Below are 22469 nucleotides of genomic sequence, written 5' to 3'. Positions count from 1 at the left end.
TTGCTAGACTTGGACTTGTAGTCAAATTTATGGATGACAGATGTACAGTTCATGATCTCAGTTTTGGTGATGAAATTGTTGCATCTGGGCTTTTGTGCCGTGGGCTGTATAAGCTCACTTTGTATGACAAGTGTGGACAAAATTTTACAAATGCTGTTGCAGATTCAAGGGCTATTTCAGATGCAAAACTTTGGCATGCACGTTTTGGTCATCTGAATTTTGCCAGTTTGCGGCGTTTGCAGAAATCTGATATGGTTGCTTCTTTGCCACCTCTTGAAGCACCTATCAAACATGTTTGTGAAGGCTGTATTTTGGGTAAGATGCAGCGTTCTAAGTTTCCAAAGGATGGTTCAGTTCGGGCCACATGCAGGTTGCAGCTTGTGCATAGTGATGTTTGTGGGCCCATGCAAACTCCGTCCTTGGGCAATTACCTGTACTTCGTGACTTTCATTGATGATTACTCCAGGCATGCATGGGTATTTACGCTTAAAGCAAAGTCCGAAGTTTTTATGTGCTTCAAACAATTTCTGGCTATGGCTGAAAATGTCTCGAAATGTACTATGGGCATCCTCCGTTCCGATCGAGGGGGGGAGTATATGTCTCATGAATTTAATGCATTTCTGGCTAGTCATGGGATAAAACACCAATGTACAGCGCCTTATACACCTCAGCAAAATGGTGTTGCTGAGAGGAAAAACAGGTCACTAATGGAAATGGCATGATGTATGGTCAAAAGTCAAGCTTTACCACATTCTTTTTGGCTTGAGGCCATCATGTGCGCCACTTATGTACTTAATAGGTGTCCTACGAAATCTTTGCAGTCTATTACTCCATATGAAGCATGGCATGATAGAAAACCTTCTATTGAGCACATGCATGTTTTTGGCTGTTTGGCATATGCTTTGGTCCCACAACTGCAGCGCAGAAAATTGGATGATAAGGCTATCAAATGTATTTTTGTTGGTTATAGTGTTGAAAGCAAAGGTTACAAGTTGTATCATCCGCAAACAAAACGTATTCTGGTTTCTCGGGATGTAGTGTTTGTGGAAGATTCTGTTCAGCCCTTGCTGTCATGTACTACAGACAGTAATGTAAGCTCACAGGACATTTATGACACTTTGTTGCCTCTTTTCAGTGGTGGAAATACGAATGTAAGTTCCAATGAGGCAAATGTACAGCCTATGGGGGTTTCTAAAAATGTTTTAGATCAGCCTATTACTGATGCAGATGTACATGATGTACTTGATGAGGAAAGGGCTGAAAATGAGCAGGCTAGAGGTATGCCAAAATGGCTGGTGCACACTTTGCGTGACAGTAAATTGGATGCACCTTTGTCTAGTCGTACTTGTTCTGGCTCTCGCCATGCATCTTATGCATCAGATTCTTATGCTTTGGCTGTGTCTAGCTTACATGATGTTGAGGAGCCTCTGTCTTTTGATGAAGCACAAAATTCAGAAAATTGGATGGCTGCCATGCAATCAGAATATGATGCACTTATAGAAAATGACACATGGACTTTATGTGATTTTCCTCCTGGCAAAAAGGCCATTGGTACGAAGTGGGTTTACAAGTTGAAACGCAAGCCGGATGGTGAGATCGATCGCCATAAGGCTCGACTTGTTGCAAAGGGTTATGCACAGCAAAAAGGCATAGATTATGAAGAGACTTTTGCTCCCACTTGTCGTATGACTACTGTGCGTTTTCTATGTGCATTGGCAGCTCATTTTGGTTGGGATGTACATCAATCACACATTGTTACTGCTTTCTTGAATGGTGACATATTTGAGGAAGTTTATGTAACGCAGCCTCGCGGTTTTGTCATAAAAGGACAAGAGGACAAAGTGTGCAAATGTAACAAGGCTTTGTATGGGTTGAAGCAATCTCCTCGTGCTTGGTATGAGAAAGCTGACACTCATTTGTTCAAACAAGGCTTTCGTAACAGTCCAACAGAAAGCACATTGTATGTAAAGCGTGAGGGTGATGTATTTCTCATCGTGGTTCTTTATGTTGATGATTTGTTGATCACTGGACCAAATGAGAGACATATTGCTGAATTTAAGGCTGATTTGAATGCTACTTTCAAGATGAAAGATTTGGGGCTATTGCATCATTATTTGGGTATACAGTTTAAGCAGTGTGATGGTGGTATTGCCTTGTGTCACAAAAGTTACATAGAGACATTGCTATGTAAGTTTGGACTTGAGGATTGCAAACCTATTGCCACTCCCACGGAAACAGGTTTGAAGTTGAGTCTACATGATGTTGGCGATCCTGCTGATGTCACTCTTTACCAAACTGTTGTTGGCTGCCTCATTATGTATGCAACACGAGGCCAGATATTCAGTTTTCAGTCTCACAGGTCAGCAGATTTATGCATAGCCCAGGGTCTAAGCATTGGCACGCTGTCAAGAGGATTTTCCGCTACCTTAGTGGCACTTTACATCTTGGCTTGTTTTATCCCAAGGGGGGATCATTGCCGCCAAACTTACATGCTTTTTCGGACTCAGATTGGGCTGGTTGTTTTGACACGCGAGTTTCCACAAGTGGTTTTTGTTTCATGCTTGGCAGTTCATGTATATCATGGTTGAGCAAGAAGCAACCTAGTGTGGCCACTTCGAGTTGTGAGGCTGAGTACAGAGCAGTCTTCACAGCTACGGTTGAGTGTGTATGGCTCAGACGCCTTATGGTTGATTTGGGTGTTGGACAGGACACTGCCAACACTATCTACACTGACAGTCAGAGCGCATTGGCAGTTGCGAGGAACCCAGTTTTTCATGCTCGCACAAAGCACATTGAGGTGCATTACCACTATGTCAGGGAGAGGCTCTCAACAGGAGAGATCAGCTTGGCTTATGTGCCAACACAGGACAACCTTGCAGATCTTTTCACAAAGGCATTGTCTCGTGAGAAGCTTGAAGCTTTTCGCAAAGCTTTGGGCTTACTCCCCTTTGTGGACTGATCCTGTCCTCAGGGCATGGCACTTCCCTTTACTCATGTGCCAGCTCTCGTTCACCGCATCACTCCAGGGGGGATTTGTTACCATATACATGTGGTAGTGATGTGTGTGAACACACCAAGACCGCCGGGGCATTTTTTCCCTCTTTAGGAGGTTTTTTCCCCCGAGCATTGTATATACACCCATCACTCTAGGGCTATCTATCTTTCCATTGCACACTAAGTAACACACTCTCTATTGTGTGCCTTGAGCTTCCTTCGTCTTCTCCAAGATGTGTGTGTTTCTCTACAACCCTAATTCCAACAAAAATTAGAGAGCGAGGGTAAAAATGTTGGCCTTGATTATGTGCAACAATAGCGCTAGCAACAGATTGGACCTAGCGCTATCTTTCAACATTACTACATAGTGGAGATAGAGAGAGAAGATCCGACATCCTCAGGGAGATAGAGAGAGAAGAAGCAACAAAAGTGTGTGTGTGTGTGTGTGTGTGTGTGTGTGTGCGCGCGCACACATGCACACACACACACACACACACACACACACAAGAAGAAGAAGAAGAAAATAAAAGACAATGTATGTGCGTGTGCATACACAGGTACTTTTTTCTTGACTTTGGAAGAGGTATAGAGTGCATAGATTTGAGAGAGAGCATTCTAGACTCTCCTTCGACGGCTACAACACTCTAATCGGCAATTTTTGCTTAGAGTGAGGGAGGGTGAGAGAGCGCGTTGGCTCTCCTCCAATGTGCATTCGACATCTTACCACATTTATGGCTTTCGGTGATCTTCTCGGCATCCTTTTGGCTTTGGCCCATCGGCTCAACATCACCTTCCCTTGTCGATCATCAACTTTAAGGACACTCTCTACGACATCTACTTGGAGATTTTGCCAATGACTTTCGTCCGGCGACAGAAAATAACATTGAAATGTACTTCTTGGCTTCAACATAGCAAGAGTGAGATAGCGGTTTGGCGCTCCTCCTCCGGTGTAGCCTCAACATTGGCTACCCTCCTCTGACATAGCTTCGACATCTCATCTGGATTGGTTTCTGCTTTGATGGCCTCTCCTCAGCATCCTGGCTCGACTCACCAGGAGATAGATTGAGAGAGAGCAGCATCAACTCTCCTCTAGCTCGCGTCTGAAGCGGCCTAGCTTCGGCGTAGTCTCCTCAGCGATCCCCTCCTCGATGATCTTGGCTTTGATGGTCCTACTTTGGCGACACACATCCAACACATATGGCTCTAACAGGCCATTCTAGAGCGGATTTCTTGCAATAGAGTTCGGCTCCCAGACGACATTTACGACCACATGTGGCTTATTGCCTGATTCTATGAATTTTTCTCTTAGTTTGAGCATTCTTTCTAGTGAAAATTATGCGGCACATGTATGATTGTGTGGGTCACTCTAGAGAGTAGTTTTTAGCATAGTTTTGTGCGGTTATGCTATGTATGCCTATGCGAATACAATGAGCTAGGTACAACTCGCATGTGGCATTAACAGATTTACAAGAATTTTGGACGATGCAATCGTCCATAGAGCCACTTTTTCAAGAGAAAGCTAGATTGATAGGCTTTTGGCAATTTATGCGTATCATATGTGGTTTTGCTATTGAGACACTGCATGTTCATGGTTTATGTAGTTTTGGTGGAAAACTCTGTCGAAATGTTTCCTAGATTCTCACCGTACTTTGTGTGTATCTATAGTTTACTCTATGATGGTTTAGTGGTCGAGCGTGGCTCCCACTTTGACCGTGATCGATTTTTTACTCTCACTTTGACAGGTGGGTGTGTATGTGTGAGTGTTGAGAGAGAGAGAGAGAGAGAGAGAGAGAGAGAGAGAGAGAGAGAGAGAGCTTGCCTTTGTGTAGCTATGGCACATAATCTCTTTGCCTTATCTTTTGCAATCCTTCATTAATCCAATGATTGGTTGATTAGGGTGTGTGTATAGGCTCATTCACACGTGGACCTACATCCTTCTCTGATACCAATTTTACAACCTCGTAATATCACACTACGAGTGTGCATGAGGAGGGCGACCACCCTAGGTCACCACCCATCCATAGAGGAGAATAACAAGGAAGCCTTTCTCATTCCCGGGCTTTATAATGTGTAGCCTACCATAGGCACCTTCCCGGCCGCCCCATGCACTCTAGTACAAGTGTCCTCACCCACTAAACCCCGGATGGCACTTCATCGTGGCGCTCTACCCACGGCCCCAACCATTTGGATGGTTGTCCATCATGACATTATAATCTACATGACATCCTATCAATTACAACAATGGCTACAAATGGCTCAATGAAAATACATTCTTGTCCGCTTTAATAAGAAGTTAGAAGTCTTCAAAGCTTGAAATGTGTTGATGTCATTTCATCTTTGTTAGTCTATCTAACTCAAAATTTTCCCAATTACGTGAAGTCTTGAAACATCACAAAATCAACAAAAATAATCCAAAAATTGTAGTAACGTCAAGAAAATACATGCACACGATATCTTTGGAGATAGTTTGTGAGGTTGCTCTTTAAAAACATTTAAACTTATAAAACATATATAAATTGTTATGCATAGATAAAGGCAAATACATCTTGATATCATATGTACATGTATACATAGTCAACAAACAAATACCATGATGAGGCCCCTTATTATTATATTATCTTCAAGAGAAGAGAAACCTACACTATTCATCATAGAATAATAACATGACATTGTGAAACAACTCCATGGAATAATAATCATCTCAATAATATATATATATACACACACACACACACACACATATATACAAGTGTGTTTTTGTATATGTGTGTGTGTGTGTGTGTGTGTGTGTGTGTGTGTGTGTGAGTGAGTGTGAGAGAGAGAGAGAGAGAGAGAGAGAGAGAGACAAATCTCATGACTGGATTAGAGCTACACGATTAGAATGGAGAATCTCTTTATGCAACTTCTTAGAAAGCCACACATGGATTAAATGGGAAGCATATTGCACTACTTTGGACTATACACTCTTCTACAACGCTTGCACGGAGTTGTGGCTATTTAGGTACACAATTGGGGTTGGTAGTGTATATAATCGGCAAGTTACCATGCAAATCCATGTTTTCACATGGGAGCGCTTTTAAGACATGGAGCATCAAGAAGCAACCCACAATTGCCTTGACGAGTACAAAAGCCGAGTATAGGAGCACTTCTATGACAGATTATGAGATAGCATGCTACAGATGCTACTTGGAGAGTTGGGCATATAAGTACAAAGGCCGGTTTCATTAATTGTGACACCCTCAACGACATACACTTGGCATAGGACTCGGTGTTCCACGCTAGGACACAGTACATTAAAGTGTATTGTCCCTTCATCAAACATAAGGGCTCGCCTAGCGATGTAGACCAACAACACACACACACACACACACCAAAGAAAGAAAAACTCAAATGCATAAGTTAAGGGTGAGTTTATAAAATTAAAAGCGTCATGGAAATGAAAAAAACTTTTCATTTCCATGTAAGTGTTTTCCTCTCGTTCGAGCTTCCTTGTATTATGCAGGTAGTGAATCTTTTTTTTTTGAAGCCATTGGGAAATATTGTTTCATAAAGTAGAACCAATATGGTGAGATAACCCAGATTACAGTAAAGACCCTTTCACAGCTCTACTATGGTTGCCTTTTGATGTTTTACCTTAAAGACTGGTCATAAGGGTTTCACACTCAAAAACCTGTTCAAATTATATGGGCAAGGTTCCCACCAAATAGAAGCAAGGGACTAAGTGAATTATACAATAAAATACGGCTGTTTCATTTTTAAAAGGGAAGGCACTGGTATTTTACAAGACGAGGTTGAAAGCTAAATCAGAGATTTAATAATAGCATTGGGAGGTAAAGGTTCTGCAATGGACAAAAAATTGATCCCAAACATAAACTCAGAAAACTGAAGTGTCATAGCTAAGTTAAAGCCTTTACACAGGTATTTCGAATGCACAAAACAAGCATGTCAAACATGGATTGGCCAAAAAGGCTTCTTGCAGAGGAGTTTCTCCATGAGTACCCTCAAAAGGATAGTGTGATTGAACTTGCAACAATGGGTGCAATTTCAAGGTACTGCAGGGCATTGACCCAAAACTTCTTGGAGAGCTACTACTATAGGTTTACAGACTATAGGAACGAGTATGTTTGATAGTTTGAGTTTATTGGAGACAATATGGCACAGTTTGATGAGACATTAAAAGATTAAACAAGCTCCAAGCCTTGTTAGCCACGTGAAGTTCCTTCAGGTCACCTTTTTCAGAGCATGTCGCATACAGGTGTCCCAGCAGTCCATAAAGCTTCCCTAGCTTCACTTGTTGGATGTCTTGAACATTTCTGGCTGTTCTTCTGAGTTACGTAGCCTAATCACACCGCACCTTTGAAGCTTAATAATTGCAGATTTTTTGTACTTTCATGATTGCAAATCTTCTGACATATTATTTGATTGGCGAAATTTCTATTGTGCTGCCTTTAAGTCCACACTCCTCTCCCTTCTCATAATAATTTCCGCTGCCCAAGCTTTTCCGATTGCAGTTTGAAACTTCCCTGCCAAGTGAATCACACAAAACCGACATAAACTGTCCTCATTAATCACCTTAGTGACGAAATAGGCCTTACGAGTTATGTCGACTATGCAACTACGAATACCAAGCACTGGGCAGCAAGGAGTCAAGGACAAGCATGCAAATACGGGGTCTTCAAAGCAGGAAGTTAAATTGCTAAGAATCTTACCTGCAGTAGACTCGTAAAACTCGTTCAAAACCTTGCCATGGGCTGGGAGGATTCAAACAGAGGAAGATGGTGAGACATCTAAAACATAACCAAAGGTAGAGAGGGCTTTATGTATTATTCCTCTTACTTGTTTCATATTCGAGAGCTTGCAAAATCATCTCCACCTAAACAATAAAGCACATCAAAGTTTAGTCTTAAGGGCATCAGTCACACATGGTCTTAGAGATACACACCAAAAATTTAGGTGCTCAGTTCCTTATATGCTCTCAACAGATCTACAACATCCTTGGGGAGGGAAAACTGAAGTCAATTCTCTCAAACAGATTGTTTCACATTGATAGTGATATTCTACTTTTCTGTAAGCTCGCTTCTGTTGCCTATGTGCAACCACATTCTACACAAGCTTGAAAAGTGCCCATCTTTGAGCATCTCCTCTCAATCTTCAGATCTGACGAATCATGAGTAGCACAGTAAGAGAACAGATGCACGTGTTTGTAGAAAATTTCGAGGATATAATTCAAATGCGATTGCACGATAAGATTGCATTCCCTCGGGTGTGTGACCGTGAGGCTTGCTAACCTGAACGCTCACTGCTCGCTGCCCGCCATCGCCCCCCTCCCCCTTCGCGCATCCTCTCCCTGCCCTGGCCCGCTGCCTGCTGCGCGGTGCTGGCTGCCCGCTGCCCCCCATGCCTGCCTCATCCTCCCCTTCCCCCACCCTTTCCCCCCTGTGTGTGCCCCTTCCCCCGCTCCATTCGCCCCACCTTATCCCCCCTCCCTCCGAGTCACGCCTTCAGCTCGCAGGCAGGCTGTTATTTTCAGCTTCCTGGTGAGCGCCTCGTCGCAAACGCCCTCCTTGATTCAGCAGAAGACACAGAATGGCGGCTTCTGCTCCACCTCAGAGGGACTCCACAAAAGCCCCCTAGCCCACACCGCGGAGCCGACCCTTTAACTTGCTCTTTCGCTAGAGAAGAGCAAGCGAGCTTGATGGCCGAAGTGGAGCGCTTGCAAGCCACTTTGGTTATGTGCAAGATCATTGGCACTCGGCCCAGTTGGGGCAAGGTTCGGGATTTACTATAGGCCCATCTTCTCTCCGATGTGGGCAAGATCACCGATGTCCAGATCCTCGGGAGAGGGTACTACCAGGTAGAGTTCGAGTCTGCAAATATGACGGCCAAGGTGATTTTAATGAGCCCGCTCGGCATCTAAGCAGCTCGAGCTTACTTCCGACGATGGCATCATGGTTTTGACCCTACTACAGATGTGCTTGCGGAGGAGGCAGACTTGCCGATTTCGGTCTGTTTTCCAGGCCTAAGCGAGAGTACCTCCCTCTTCTCCCGAGGATTGGTTCCATGTTCGGGACAGATCAGGAGTCTCCGCGCACTGCAGCTTCAATTGTGGCCAAGGCCGCAGGTTTACCTACTGTGCGGGTTCTTGTTCGAGACACACACTCCCTCCCCAAGGTGGTACTGCTGCCTCGGGTGAGTGAGGATAGATCAGACAAAGTGTGGAGTATTCGGATCTCCCGAACCAATGTTTCATTTGCAAGCAAATGGGCCATTTGGCAAATGCTTGTCCTTGTAGGAGACCTCGACCCACAGTGCATGTGAAGCCTCCCAAGACTGAGCATGCCAAGCAGCCAGATACACACGACGCACATGCTTGTACCTCCACAGAGACCAGTGATCAGACAGCTGACGGTTTGCAACAGTTGCCTGGCCGCCGTCCAACAGGGGCGGGCTTGCCCCACTGCTCCCCTTGGTGGCCGACCTTCTATAGCTCAACAGCGCTGGGTTCCGACTGGGAACCGTTTTGACCCCCTTCAGCAGGACCCGCCTGAGGAGGCCCCGTCCACGTCAGTTTCTCCACCACCGCCTCCTCCTTCCTCAAACGCTGCCGCTCCGCCTCCCCCTCCCCCTCCTTCACCTTCGCCTCCTGTCCCTCCTCTCTCCCTGATGGGGCCCACAGCCTCATCTCCCGACCCCTCCTCCTCAGACACAGGGAGCATGCTTCTGCCGCGAGGCGTTCTCTTGGCAGTGCTTTCGCTACGAGCCGCGTGGCTCGAGAGGGACAGCCCCACTTGAGGCCGCTTTTTTTGGTGCAAACTTCTCCCTTTGCAACGGTCCCTCCAGGTTTGACAAGCTTCCACATTCGTAGACGCTGGGACTTCTTCGACTACAGCTTCACTCGGTTTTTGGGTGACTCTTCTCCTAACCTCGAGGAGGTTAGCTTTCGAGTCCACGGCCTCTTTCTTGCAGCTAGAGGCATTGAGGCTCTGGATACGGCGGTGGGTTTCTCCTTTCCGCTGTGTGGTAGGGATATCACAGAGTGGACCCAACACACAGTCCTTGACTGGCTCCAGATTCAGGCTACTGAGTTCTCACACCACACAGGGGACTTACGGGTGACAGATCTGGTGCAGACACTTTGGCCTCTGGCCAAGTTCAGCGTGACGCCTCCGGATGCAACGAGTTGCAGGCACATTGTGGTGCACTTGTTTGTTGACACTCAGTGCCCTCCTTGTTATGTATTTGTGCATGAGGATTCTTGGACAATGGATGTAGCCCTTCGGGCTGCACGCTCGGCTTGGGCCTGGGCGGGACAGTCACTTCCTTCGCGCTTGTCTAGAGGTCGTTCGGATGCGGATTACTCCCCATCCAAACCGGCCTCAAAGATAGTGAGGTGGCTGTTGCGGCAGCATCTGTTTTCTCTCACTGACTCCACGAGGATCATCTCATGGAATGTGCAAGGATTAGGAGGGCCCCAGTTTCAGCGTCAGAGGGGTGGGCTGCATCAGAAGCTTCAGAGATGCCTTGTGGGTGGTGAGATTGACATTCTTATGCTACAGGAGCATCATCTTTGTGAGAGCCGCATTCGATGGTGTGGTCAGATTTTGCATGGTCACTATGAGACGTTTTGGTCAGCTGCATTTGGACCTGGAGGCATCCACGGTGGGGTATGTATAACTATTGCGAACTCTTTGCAGCAGGCCATTGTGGGAAGAGGGATTATTGTACCAGGCAGGGCTCAATGGATACTATGCAGGTTTAGGGTTGCCTCATGGGCTTCCTGAACATCTACGTGCCCAATGTGGCGAGCGCACGTGCAGAGTTTTGGGCTCACATTGTAGAGTCTATGCCGCAGGCAAAGCAATGGTGCATTGGGGGTAACTTCAACATGTTGGAGGATCTCTCTGACAGGATTGGAGGAGCCATACTACTGTGCATGGAGTTGAGTTGGCAGCTTGGGAGAGGTTATGTATGACTCTGCGGGTTTCAGATGTGTGGCAGCCTACAAAATTCTTGCCAAGGCTTTGCGTTTGAGGATTCAGCCACTTCTAGTGAGCATCATACACGGGACACAGATAGGTTTTGTCAAGGAGCGTAGTATCCTTGACAACATCTTTACTTTCAGGGAGGCGTCTTGCCCTTGCGCGCCTCTGTGGTGAGGATCTGGTGATACTTCTTCTTGATTTTGAGAAGGCCTACCATAGAGTTGACTGGGACTTTTTGGAGGGCACTCTACGCAGGATGGGCTTCTCAAATGCCTGGATCAGAGGTGTGTCAGCTCTCTACAGACGGGCACCCAATCAGGTACTTTTGTCAGGTGGTAGAGGTGATCGTTTCATGCTCTCACGTTCCGTCAAACAGGGCTGCCCTCTTGTCCCCTTCCTCTTTCTGTTCTATGCTGAGGCGATGAGCAAGTTTTTGGTTCACAACAAGTTGGTCTTCGTGGCCTAGTGCTCCCTATTTGGGGAGATGAGCTATTGGACGTTGAGTTTGCTGACGACTCAGCCTTGTACGTGGAGGGCCAGGAGGCCAACCTTCACAGGTGTGAGCAGGCTCTTGAGACCTTTTGTTGTGCATCAGGTGCATTGATCAACTGGAGAAAGACAGTGACTTTCTCCGTTGGTAGTGCTCCTACGCCTAATTGGCTGCCAGGTGAGGGTTTCAGATGGATCCCCCCATGGACTGCAATTCGGTAATTGGGCTGTCAGGTTGGTTTGGACTCGTCTCTGGAGCAGCAGATTGCTCCCCTTCTCCTTTCCATCAAGAGGAAGTTGTTACATTGGAGCTCCGCACGACTTTCTTTTGCAGGCAGAGTCGTAGTGGCCAACCAGGTGTTGTTGGCTACTATGTGGTACATCACTTCTTGTTGGATCTTTTCGAGTTCCTCCATCAGCTAGGTAGAGAGGCTAATCAGGAACTTCCTTTGGTCACGATGTGACACCCAGATAGCCCGTGCCAAAGTGGCCTGGCAGGTCATCACTCTTCCTTGTTCTCAAGGAGGGTTGAGGATCATAGACCCAGCACAGCAAAGTAGAGCCCTTCTTTGGATGTTGTCAGAGGATACTTCCAGGGGAGGAACCCTGGAAGGAGTTTCTGCTTCAGCGGCTTAGTGCTAGAGTGCCTCAGGCTGGAGGCCCCTGGCGACCTTCGACCAGATGGATTTTCACAGAGATGCGTAGAGTTAGCCTAAGCAGGAGATTGGAGGACCGTTTTGCTGTGAGTCTACTCGTTCCTGGGAGCAACTGCGGAGAGACCTGGAGGTTGGAGCAACATCAGCCTACTTGCACGGAGGAGCGCCAGAGACATCCCCTGGTTTGGAACCCCATGATTAGCACTCAGAGAGGCCACTTGGTTGGTAGTAGGCCTCATGTTTCTTGGGGTCCCGTGGAAGAGGGTCCAGCATGCACTTTAGGTGACTGGCTACATTTTTTTCCGGCTTGTAAGAGGAGCTTCAAAGCATCCAGCTTCAGGGCATGAGAGGGGTGCAGAGCATGTGTCAGGACATCACAGAGGCTGTACCAGCTGAGTGGCTCACACCTCTCGAGTCCCCAGCGCCTAGATGGATGGGAGCCTTCACCCGACTGGAGGTTCTCATTGCAGTTCGGGCTTACTCGGAGACTGGCCCCTCCCTGTTTTTTGAGCTACACGGTGTGGGTCGTTTACACCGTGTTTCAGTAGAGGCTCCACAGGTGGCAGAGTGTTGTTTTCAGAGGATTCGTGTTGTGGGCATCTGTGGGAGGACTTGTGTCGTAGATCCTGACCCAGCAGCTCTTGCGACTAGCCACAGGAGGTTGTGGGCTTGGGAGTGTTGTCCACTAGCACAAGTGCAATGGGATCCTAGGAGTGGTTTTGGAGGGACCCTTTCTCCTCAGCCGAGCACCCAGGTGTCCCTTTCTTTCAGTACATTGTTTGTCTGGGACGTCACTAACCGGCAGCAGGGAGAGAGTCTCGTCCTGCTGCAACACCTCATTGGCAGGAGGAGGGTCTCACAGCTGAGTTCTTGTCAGCTTTTTGGGCGAGGTTATGGGACTCCAGACAGCCGCGGCGAGTCACTTTGTTCCAATGGCTGGTTGCACATCGAGCTACAGCAGTTGGGAGTTGGCTTGTACATAGTGGTCTCTCGGCAGTGTGCACAGCTTGTGACCATGCTGTGGAGAGTCAGCACCATTGTCTTTGGGATTGTCCTTTGGCACAGCAGGTTTGGCTTCGTGTCCTTCGGCTGATGCCAGCTCTCTCCACGACACGGCAGTACACTTGGGGGGCAGCTGCTTGGTCCACTCTCACGGGCCCGACGCTTCAGTTTGAGTTGTCCTCCATCAACAGGAATGATAGGGGTAACACACTCTCAGTAGCTAGGACATGCCAAACCTGCCTCTGCTCTGTACCCCATCTCTTCAGCTTTGATGCCCAATTCGATGGCCAATTCTAGTGAGATAAAGTTTGCTTTAGCACCTTGATCAAAGAGGATAAGTGTTGTCTGCTCCTTGACTTTACTCCACGCTCTGTAGAACTCATTGGCATCTGAACTTGGCCTATCACCCACCATATCTGGCACTAGACCTACCGTGGGTGGGTTTGGGCTTCTCGCCTTTCCTATCCTCTTTGTCATCCAAATCAGCTTGCCTTATTCTTTGCGGACAATTTGTACCAAAGTGACCAGGCTGCTCACATATGAAACATTTGTTCGCAACCACTAAAGCCTTCTTTTCCTCGAACGACTTGCGCACAAAAGGCTTCCTTTTCTTTTTCTTAGTTTGTCCTTCAAATGTCTCGGCTGAGTCCTTGCCTTTGTTTGCCTTTTGTGACCCTTGAGACGCTTCAGGAGTCACTTTCACAACGGGCTTCTTTGCTGAATTTTTATTTTGCTGACCGCCTTTCACATTTCCTTGAAGCCCATTGTCCTCTCCCTTCAACAAAACGAGACCAGTGTTGGCAACTTCCATAAGCTGAGTGAGGGTAGCCAACTCTGTTCTTTGTACATAATCTTGAAGCCCTATAGGCAGCTCACTACAATACTTCTCAATCTGCTCCGTTAGTGGCACAAACCTGTAGGAGGTTACTAAGAGCAACGCTTTACGAAACCTCCGATTGGGCTCTTGCAAGTTGCCACAGTGAGTTGGTGTCAATCCGTCATGACATCGCCTTCAAATTCATTTGACAGCCACGCATATGCAAACATTTCTTGAAAGTATACCCATGTGGCGAGTGTCTGTCCTTGCATCAACAGTGTCATCCACCATGTAAGCGCATTGCCTTTCAAGAAAGTGGCAGCTTTCCTGACCTTAAAAGGCCTCTGTAAATTCCCCCCTCCATAAGTTGTATCAAACTGCTGGAGGAAAGAGCCTTTGCCTTATCCTCAAAGCCACTGAAAGTATCAAACTTCACACCTACACCACCTTCTTTGTATGCTTGTGGCTTTTCCAGTGCTCCCAAATTATCATAGGGGATTGTCTGCAATATGGGCATTGTAATAAATATCATCGGCGCCCTTTGGCCATTGACATTATGCGTCACTGGTGCCATATGTACCTACTGGTCGGAAAAACCAGCCATGCCAAAATTGCCCACATATACATAGCATGGTGGACTGTGTGTGTCAGCAAAAAGGTGTACCACAATGTGTCTACATCCTTCTCTGTCGAGAGGTGTCACCGAGAGCTTGGCCAATGGCCACAGAGTTTGTACCAAATCTGTCACCCCCAGTCTCCCGTGTGATGCGAGAACTCAAGAGCCTGAGCTTGAAGCCAGTCCATCACTGAGTCTAGAGTCCACTCAGTCTGGTCCATGCCACACAAAGGGATAGAGAAACCAATCGCTTTGTCCAGGGCCTCTATCCCCTCTAGCAGCTAGAAACAATACATGGACTCTGAAGCAAGCCGCCTCAAAGCTGGTGAAGAGTTGCCGAGGAATCCTGTGAAGTCGTAGGCGAAGAAGTTGACGACGAATGCCGAAACTTCGCAATACTCGCGGGACTGCGGCAAAAGGTGACGTCTACACCAGAAGGGGGGTTCGTAGGAAAGTTTGCTCCTCTCGCCAGGCGGCTCGTGGCAAAAGCGTTGCCAAGAGACCTCCTAGCAAACGATCAAGGTCCTGACCCCTGAGCCGGTTGTGAGGCAAGAACGGGAGAAGCTGATGGAGCAGGGAGGCTAGTGGGTGGAATGGGAGGGGAGGGGGTAGTAAGGGGGGGAATGGCAGGAAGTGGAGGGGATGGAGGCGGGGGGGGGGGGGGGGGGGGGGGGGGGGGGGGGGGGGGGGGGGGGGGGGGGGGGGGGGGGGGGGGGCGGGCGGTGGGTGGGTGGCGCGGGAGGAGGAGGGACTGTTGGTGGTGAAGCTAAGGTGGAGGGGGTATCTCGATGATCTTGCCCACCTCTGCTAAAAGACGGGCCTGGAGGAGATCACGCACCTCCCCTCTGCTAGGTCGGGTATCGATAATCTTGCAGATAACAGAGGTGGCCTGAAGACGCACCACCTCTGCCTCTAAGCTCGCTTGCTCTATCGGTGAAAGAGCAAGTCGGATGGTGGGTTCCGCGGGGTCCAGTGAGGGGGCTTTCGTCGAGTCCCTCTGAGGCACAGAGCCCGCCATATGTGTCTGCTGCTGAGAAGCAAGGTGAGGTCGATAGATGAAGAGACCTGCCCTCAAGGAGCAGGAGCTGGGAAATGGGGAGGCGGGCAGGAGGCTGGGGAGAGGGCCGGGGGGGGGGGAGGGGGAGGCGAAACGCGCGAGGGAACAGCAGCAACGAGAAGCGCACTCTATTTACATGTGTTATATCTTTTGAAAAATTGAGCTTTTAACAGGTGGCACACTTTAGGTCACGCTAGGTTCTTTTTTTCCCCTTTCATATTACCTTGGCTTTTTTTTTTTTATAGGGTGTAGGCCGCTCACTTTAAAACTAGGCAGCCCAACTTATAAATAATACCCACTCTTTATTTAAGTGGTATGAAAACTTTTCAAAAGTTACCAACTACTCCTACAATGGTCTGTTCTCCCCGCTCTTCTATATAAGACATGCCGGCAAGTAGAGCTTGACACCGTGTCGCTGATAGCTCTGTCTCGTGTGTGAGCTATCTCTCGCTCTATCTCCTACGCTCTCTATCCCCTGCTGCTTACTACTACTACTAGCTTATTAAACTAAGCATCTTGGGCGTATCTCCCAAGTGAGCTCTAGCTACATACTCCCGTAATTGCTCGCACATCCAAGCACCATGGCATCACACGATGCTTCTCTGCATGAGAATGGCGCCGCTAGCACGCATCAACCCCTGGAGGAGGCACCTCTTTCTCCTCCTGATTTCGCACACGTACAGCCTTTGTCCCGAGGAGAGTTCTTCTTTTCCGCCATCTGCCTCTGACACATCTCTTGTTACTATGCTGCAGCAGTTGTTCGTAAGGATTTTCTCCACAAAATGAACGCTCTTGATGATCCTAAAGTCATCGTACAAATGCTATATCTTTTTGGATTGCCGCCAGCATATCAAAATGAAGTATTACACAATCCGATAACATCTATTGAGGACATCTAGAAGTTCACCAAGAATTATGATAATACTTCGGCGGCTTCTAGAGATGGTCTGACGGATGGCAAGACACCTCGCCGTAGTTCCTCCACATCAAAATTTAAGCGCTCGAACGCTTCAGCAGCCACCAATCAGTCATCGGACCCTCCGCATAAGAAATAGAAGAATGACGGCAAATCAAAGGTAGCTCGTATGGAGGATCAAAAGAAGAACCGTTGTTTCGATTGCCATCAAACCGACCACTTCCGCGGTGACAAGGCGTGTACTAAGCAAAAGAGGAAGCCATCTACCTTCGCACCGACAACTACTTCTATAAACGTTGTCGACAATCTAGGTACTGTCTTTTTAATTCAGAGATTTTTCATATACATGCACGTAGTGGCCCATGTTGTCACGTTAATAAGGCTGGAGTTGGCCCGCATGATCTCCTCCGCGTTAAAGGAGAGATCAATGGCCACGCTGTGACAGTCTTATTCGACAACGGCTCTACTCATAACTTTATTTCTTCTCGTGTGGTACAAGCACTTAGGCTCAACATGTCACCCGCAGACCATCCGTATGTGGTCCGTTATGCGACTTGTAGGAGCGATCAATGACTCGACCTCCAAATCCAACATTACCACGAAGCCTTGGACTTCTTGGGCCTTGAGCTTGTAGATGTTATTTTAGGCATGCTATGGTTTTACGATAAGACAGCTTCTCTATCTATCGATTATGCATCGCATACAGCTTTCTTTGAACTTGATGGTGTGTATCATGTCGAGGGAACTCCTTCCTCTCTAACCGCCGATTATGATGTAAATCTGCCATATGGGCTTCCACCGGCTGGTGGGCCTGATCTTGATCATAAGATAGAGCTTTTGCCCGGCAACCATCACGTCTCTCAGCAACCTTATAGGTTCAGCCTAAAAGAGGAAAGCTTCAAGCCTATCTTGCCAAAGATATTATTGAACCAATGAAGTCTTTGTGGGGCGCTCCGGTTCTTCTCGCTAAAAAGAAGGACGAAGGGATGCACTTCTGCGTAGGTTACAAAGGTTTCAATAACGTCACCGTCAAGAATAAGTATTCGTTGCCCCGAATGGACGACCTTATGGATCAACTCTCTAGTGCTCGTTATTTCACCAAGATCGATCTATGTTCTGGGTACCACGAGATACGGATACGCCCTCGTGATGTCTCAAAGACCGCGTCTCGTACACGATATGGACATTACCAGTTTTTGGTTTTACCTTATGGGTTAACCAAGGCTCTTGCCACTTTCCAACAAATGATGATTGATCTCTTTCGTTCGTATTTGGGAAAGTGGGTTGTTGTTTTCCTCGACGACATTTTAAGCTACAATAAAACACTCGAGAAGCACCTGGAACACCCTCGTATCGTCATACGTCTTTTGAGACGAGAAAAGTGGTAAGCAAAGCAAAGTGCAATTTTTTTCGTACGGAATTACTGTATCTAGGTCATATCACCTCGGTCGATGGCATTCGCATTGACCCCGAGAAGATACGTGTCGTGCTGGATTGGCCCACTGTCACGTGCGCACTTCACTTGCGCCACGTGGACATGCTTCTACCATAGTCTAGCGGCAGTCTTAGCGTAGGACCTAGCCTGGCACCTTGTGAGCCTCTAGCAAGGCGTGCATGTCCAGGCCCATCATAGTTGCATACCCTCTCTTGCACAGTACAGTCATTTCAACATGAGCATAGAACCCCTTTTTGCCAAAGTACACATTTTTCACTTATTTATTAATAAGTGGCCTTTGTTGGAAAAGTAGGTAGGGCAAATTGCTAAAGAAACTATAAAAGAAAACCATTCGGCACTCAGTAGAGGCATAGGAGCAGTAACCAACAGCAGAAGGAGCCTCTCAGCAGAAGTCCCAGCAGCAGCTAGCGTTTTGCATCCACTGCAAAGCCAAGCGTTTTTGGGCAGTTTTCAGCCATCAGCGTTTTTGCCATAGTAACAGCCCTTAGCCTCACCATGTACCAGATCCCATTCTCGGCAAGAGATCCTCACCGGAAAGCCATCCCTTGCAACAGAATTCAGTTTTCAGTCTCATCATAATTGCCATGACACAGTACCGCCTTTTCAGCCCCTTACATCAGCGCCAGTTTCAGCCCTCCAGTTTTCAGCCCTTAGTACACACGCGCAACAATCGTCATCGCCACGCAGCAGTCATCGTCGCCACGATGATCGTCGTCGACATCGTCGTCGTCGTCGACATAGTCCCAGATTTCAGCAGATTCTTAGCGATAGCAGATTTCAGCCCTAGCATTTTCAGATTTCAGCCCTAGCCTCGCGTTGTCCTCATCATGGCAACATTGTCGTGTCTGTGACGGTCGTCATCTTCGTCAGCATCGTCGTCGTCGTCGACATAGTACCTCCAGCACCTCAAGCATCTCAAGCACCCTAAGCATCTCAAGTATTCACAGCATGACCCGCATTACCCCAACGTAGACCTCCCCGTCTTCGTCTTAGAACCCGCATGACCTCATCGTCGACTTCATCGTCTTCGACATAGACCAACAATACCCGTCGTCGACATCATCGTCTTCGACATAGACCAACAATACCCGTCGCAGACCTCTCTGTCTTCGACATAGACTAGCAATACCCGTCGTCAGGCGTCGACATAGACTCCATCAGTACCTCGTCGTCAACATCATCGTCGTCAACATAGACTCCATCAGTACCTCGTCGTCGACATCATCGTCATCGACACAGACCCATTAGTACCTCGTCGTCGACATAGACCCAGCAGTACTACCTCAGTACCAATACCATCAATACCCAGCATCAGTAGCGTCAGTACCCATTAGCATCAGCATCTCGGGACTTAGTCATTGTAGTAGCATTTGTGCAAGAATAAAGAAAGTACTTGCTCTAGCAACAGAGCAAGGGGGCCCTTGAGGGTTTGGGACCCGACATCCCTGTGTCGTCTCTTTTTCTCTCTCTTGTGTCTCTCTTTCTTTCACTTCGATTCAGTTATTTTAAGTGAAGTAAAGCAACCCTTGTGTTTGTGTGCGGAGTATTAGATCGGAGCTAAATCCTTTCTCTCTTCTGTTGCACCTGACACCCATTCTTCGCACGATTAGGCAAGTAAAATCTTTTATGGGTTTTACTGGCTTCTTTCAGAAGTTTATGAAGAACTACGCTCGTATTGTCCAACCCTTTACTCGTCTACTAAAGGGCGTCCAGAGCAAAAAGTGTAATGTTAGTCCGTCAATTCGATGGACCGATGAGCTCGACCAATGTTTCCAAACATTGAAGCGGCTTGCAGATAATGGATCCGAACAAACCCTTTGTGGTGGAAACGGATGCCAACGATTATGCAATTAGCGTTGTCCTATATCAGGTGAGCGATCTGCAGCTTTTGAGAGTCGTAAGCTCACAGATGAGCAGACGCAATATTCCACACAGGAGAAGGAATTGCTGGCGATCATTGAAATTTTGGCGCCATTACTGGTATGGACAGACCACCATTCTTTGAAATATCTCTGTGATCAGCCCGACCTTCGTGGTCAAAATGGCCAAGCAATAGTTGAACTAGCCTACTTATGCCACTCATGCTTGGCCTTTTGGCATGCCAAGAAAGCTTGAACATAAGCCTTAACACCGGTTTTCAGCCTTGGCCAAAAGAGTAGCCTTGATGCGACCATGTCCTACATTGGGTGGGTAGTGGCAATCAGCAGCACCTTTTATAGAGTGGATTGGTAGCGCACAATTTAGTATGCCACATCAAAAATTCTCCCAAACGATAGTAGCCGGATACTATTTTCTCAAGCTTCGCATAACTACGTAAGGTCATCTGTAGGCTGCATCCCAAGCATGTTAGGTACTAGGCCACCAGTTGCCTTTGCTTTCTTGTTTCTTCATTCCTCCGCATCTTTAGAGGATTCTGCTTTTTCGTCGATGACTCGAGTAGGGCATTCTATAGACTTATGCCCTACTTCCCTACGTCTGAAGCAGTTCTTCTGGAATCAAAGTACTCCTTGTGGTCTTTCTTTTACGATTGGTTCTTATTATTGGGCTGGTCTATGGACGACTTCTTGTCAAAAGTCATCTTCCCCAAATAGAGATTGTACCCATCCTAACCGTGTGCCATCATTTGTTGAATGCTTGTTGTCTTTTGTTAAGCAATAGCATTGAGTTATTGAGGCAATCTGTAGCAATACTTTTCCAATCGTTCCTCCAAACCAACCAATTAGAATGAGGCTATCGAAAGACAAGAAATCCAAAACTTTTTATCTTAGTCTTGAAGAATATCTCCTCCTTCAAATAGTAATTGTTTCCACCAGCCATAGGGATGCAAATAGTTGCTTAAATTCGAGCCATGTTCAAGGAGCTTGGCCCTGCAACAAAAGTGTTGACCACCATTGTTGAGCATTCCCCTTCAAGAGAGAAGAATCCTTCCTAACTTTGGAGGCTTTGGTGAAACTTCCTTCAGAGAAGGTTGTGTCAAACTGTTGAATAAATGCTAATGCCTTTTGTTGATCTTGAGGCCCTGCAACAAAAGTGTTGACCACCATTGTTGAGCATTCCCCTTCAAGAGAGAAGGATCCTTCCTAACTTTGGAGGCTTTTGTGGAACTTCCTTAAGAGATGGTTGTGTCAAACTGTTGAATAAATACTAATGCCTTCTGTTGATCTTGAGGGTCATGAAAGATGTAAAACTTGACCCTTTGGCCACCTTCCTTGTAATCTTTCTCAACACCCCAAGGTGTAAGGTGATCACAAGGGGTGGGTCGCAGCATGGTGTTTCCAACTCCTCCAAAAGTGAAACCAAAAGGTAATTTCATTCCTCCTCCATAACCCCCAAGCTGTTCTCCAAAAATTGAGTTAGAAGATTGGCCTCACATGCCTGACGTCATTTCTTTCATGCCTCCATTAACTCCTACCCTATTAAATCCAAAAGCCCATCAGGCATCCATGGATTCCCTTGACGCCCATACCAGAGAAGGTGGGAACTTGGGGCTCTAGGAGGAGAGACTTTCACATGGTGAACCTTGGATGCACTGGACTTGTCCACTGTGACGAACACCTCCCCACCTTAAAGGAATTATCATACTTTCGACAGGCGATGGTGGTTTTAAGGTTTTACAGCAGCTGCAGGTGCTCTATCAGGCTTTTCCATAGGCATAGCGTTGTTAGTTTTGTTGCAGTTTACGGATCAGCCGTGTAATTGAAGTTGTAGACGACTTATGTAATATGAGGCAGAGTTCTATTATCTTGATGAGGTTTCTATAAATGATTGGCAAAGCAAGGCGTGGGAGAACCTAAACTTTTTAGCAGAATTTACAAATATATGAATGGGATTATCACACCTCAGACACTTGGATTTATTTTTTATTCTTTAGGACAGCAATTTCTTTGCAAGGAGTCACATATGCTCTAAATGTACTATCTGTGGCACCACTTCCAGTTCAATGCAGGTGCTCTACGTGATATATCAGTGGCACATTGGATTTGCCGGTTGTCATGAAGGGTAAACCATGACAGGGCACAGCATGGCAGTTTCCGGTCCTACAGGTTTTGAAGATAATGTTCACTATTCTTGAGCTATGAATATAAGGTCAGAGGTTTCAGGGCATGGACGAAGGAGATGTATGTAGAGGATGTTCAGTTGCATGACATTGACACCTCAGGACCAGGATACAGTGCAGAGATTGATTTAGGTAGTCATGGTTCAGAGGGTGGGTGTTGCAGAGTGTGTAGAGGAGTACCTTCGGGCAGACCTACGGAGTCAGCAGGGCTCCCCTTATCGTGCCCCTACTAGTTTTCACACTTATCATATGTTTCACATTACTGTATGCTTACTGGAGTTTTTCTCCTTGTCATACATTATCCTTGGAGGGGTTTTCCACTTCGGTTATATCATGTATTATGGCTACGGCCAAACATTCTATTTTTTCAAGTATTTATTTGATATCAATGGGACAAGCCCAACTTTTTATGCGAGAGAGAGAGAGA

The 22469-nt window shown here is 47.0% G+C and overlaps 1 protein-coding gene across 1 annotated transcript in view; it reads right to left on the bottom strand.

Annotated features, from left to right (window-relative positions):
• Window positions 1–6850: 6850 nt before the first annotated feature.
• The window catches only part of LOC147440343 (uncharacterized), an 84167-nt gene continuing 68548 nt past the window's right edge, over window positions 6851–22469 (bottom strand). Inside the window, exons 6-8 of the mRNA XM_086530117.1 lie at window positions 7831–7867; window positions 7704–7745; window positions 6851–7517 (exon numbers count right to left, since the gene is read on the bottom strand). Of these exons, the coding sequence (XP_086386243.1) occupies window positions 7429–7517; window positions 7704–7745; window positions 7831–7867 (168 nt within the window). The 3' untranslated portion in view covers window positions 6851–7428. The remainder of the gene's footprint in view (window positions 7518–7703; window positions 7746–7830; window positions 7868–22469) is intronic.

The sequence above is a fragment of the Adiantum capillus-veneris genome, chromosome 15 (assembly GCF_014529385.1).
Source record: "Adiantum capillus-veneris isolate H3 chromosome 15, ASM1452938v2, whole genome shotgun sequence".
Classification (NCBI taxonomy): domain Eukaryota; kingdom Viridiplantae; phylum Streptophyta; class Polypodiopsida; order Polypodiales; family Pteridaceae; genus Adiantum; species Adiantum capillus-veneris.
The sequence above is the reverse complement of the archived record's forward strand: the minus strand, read 5'-3'. Positions and strand labels throughout refer to the sequence as shown.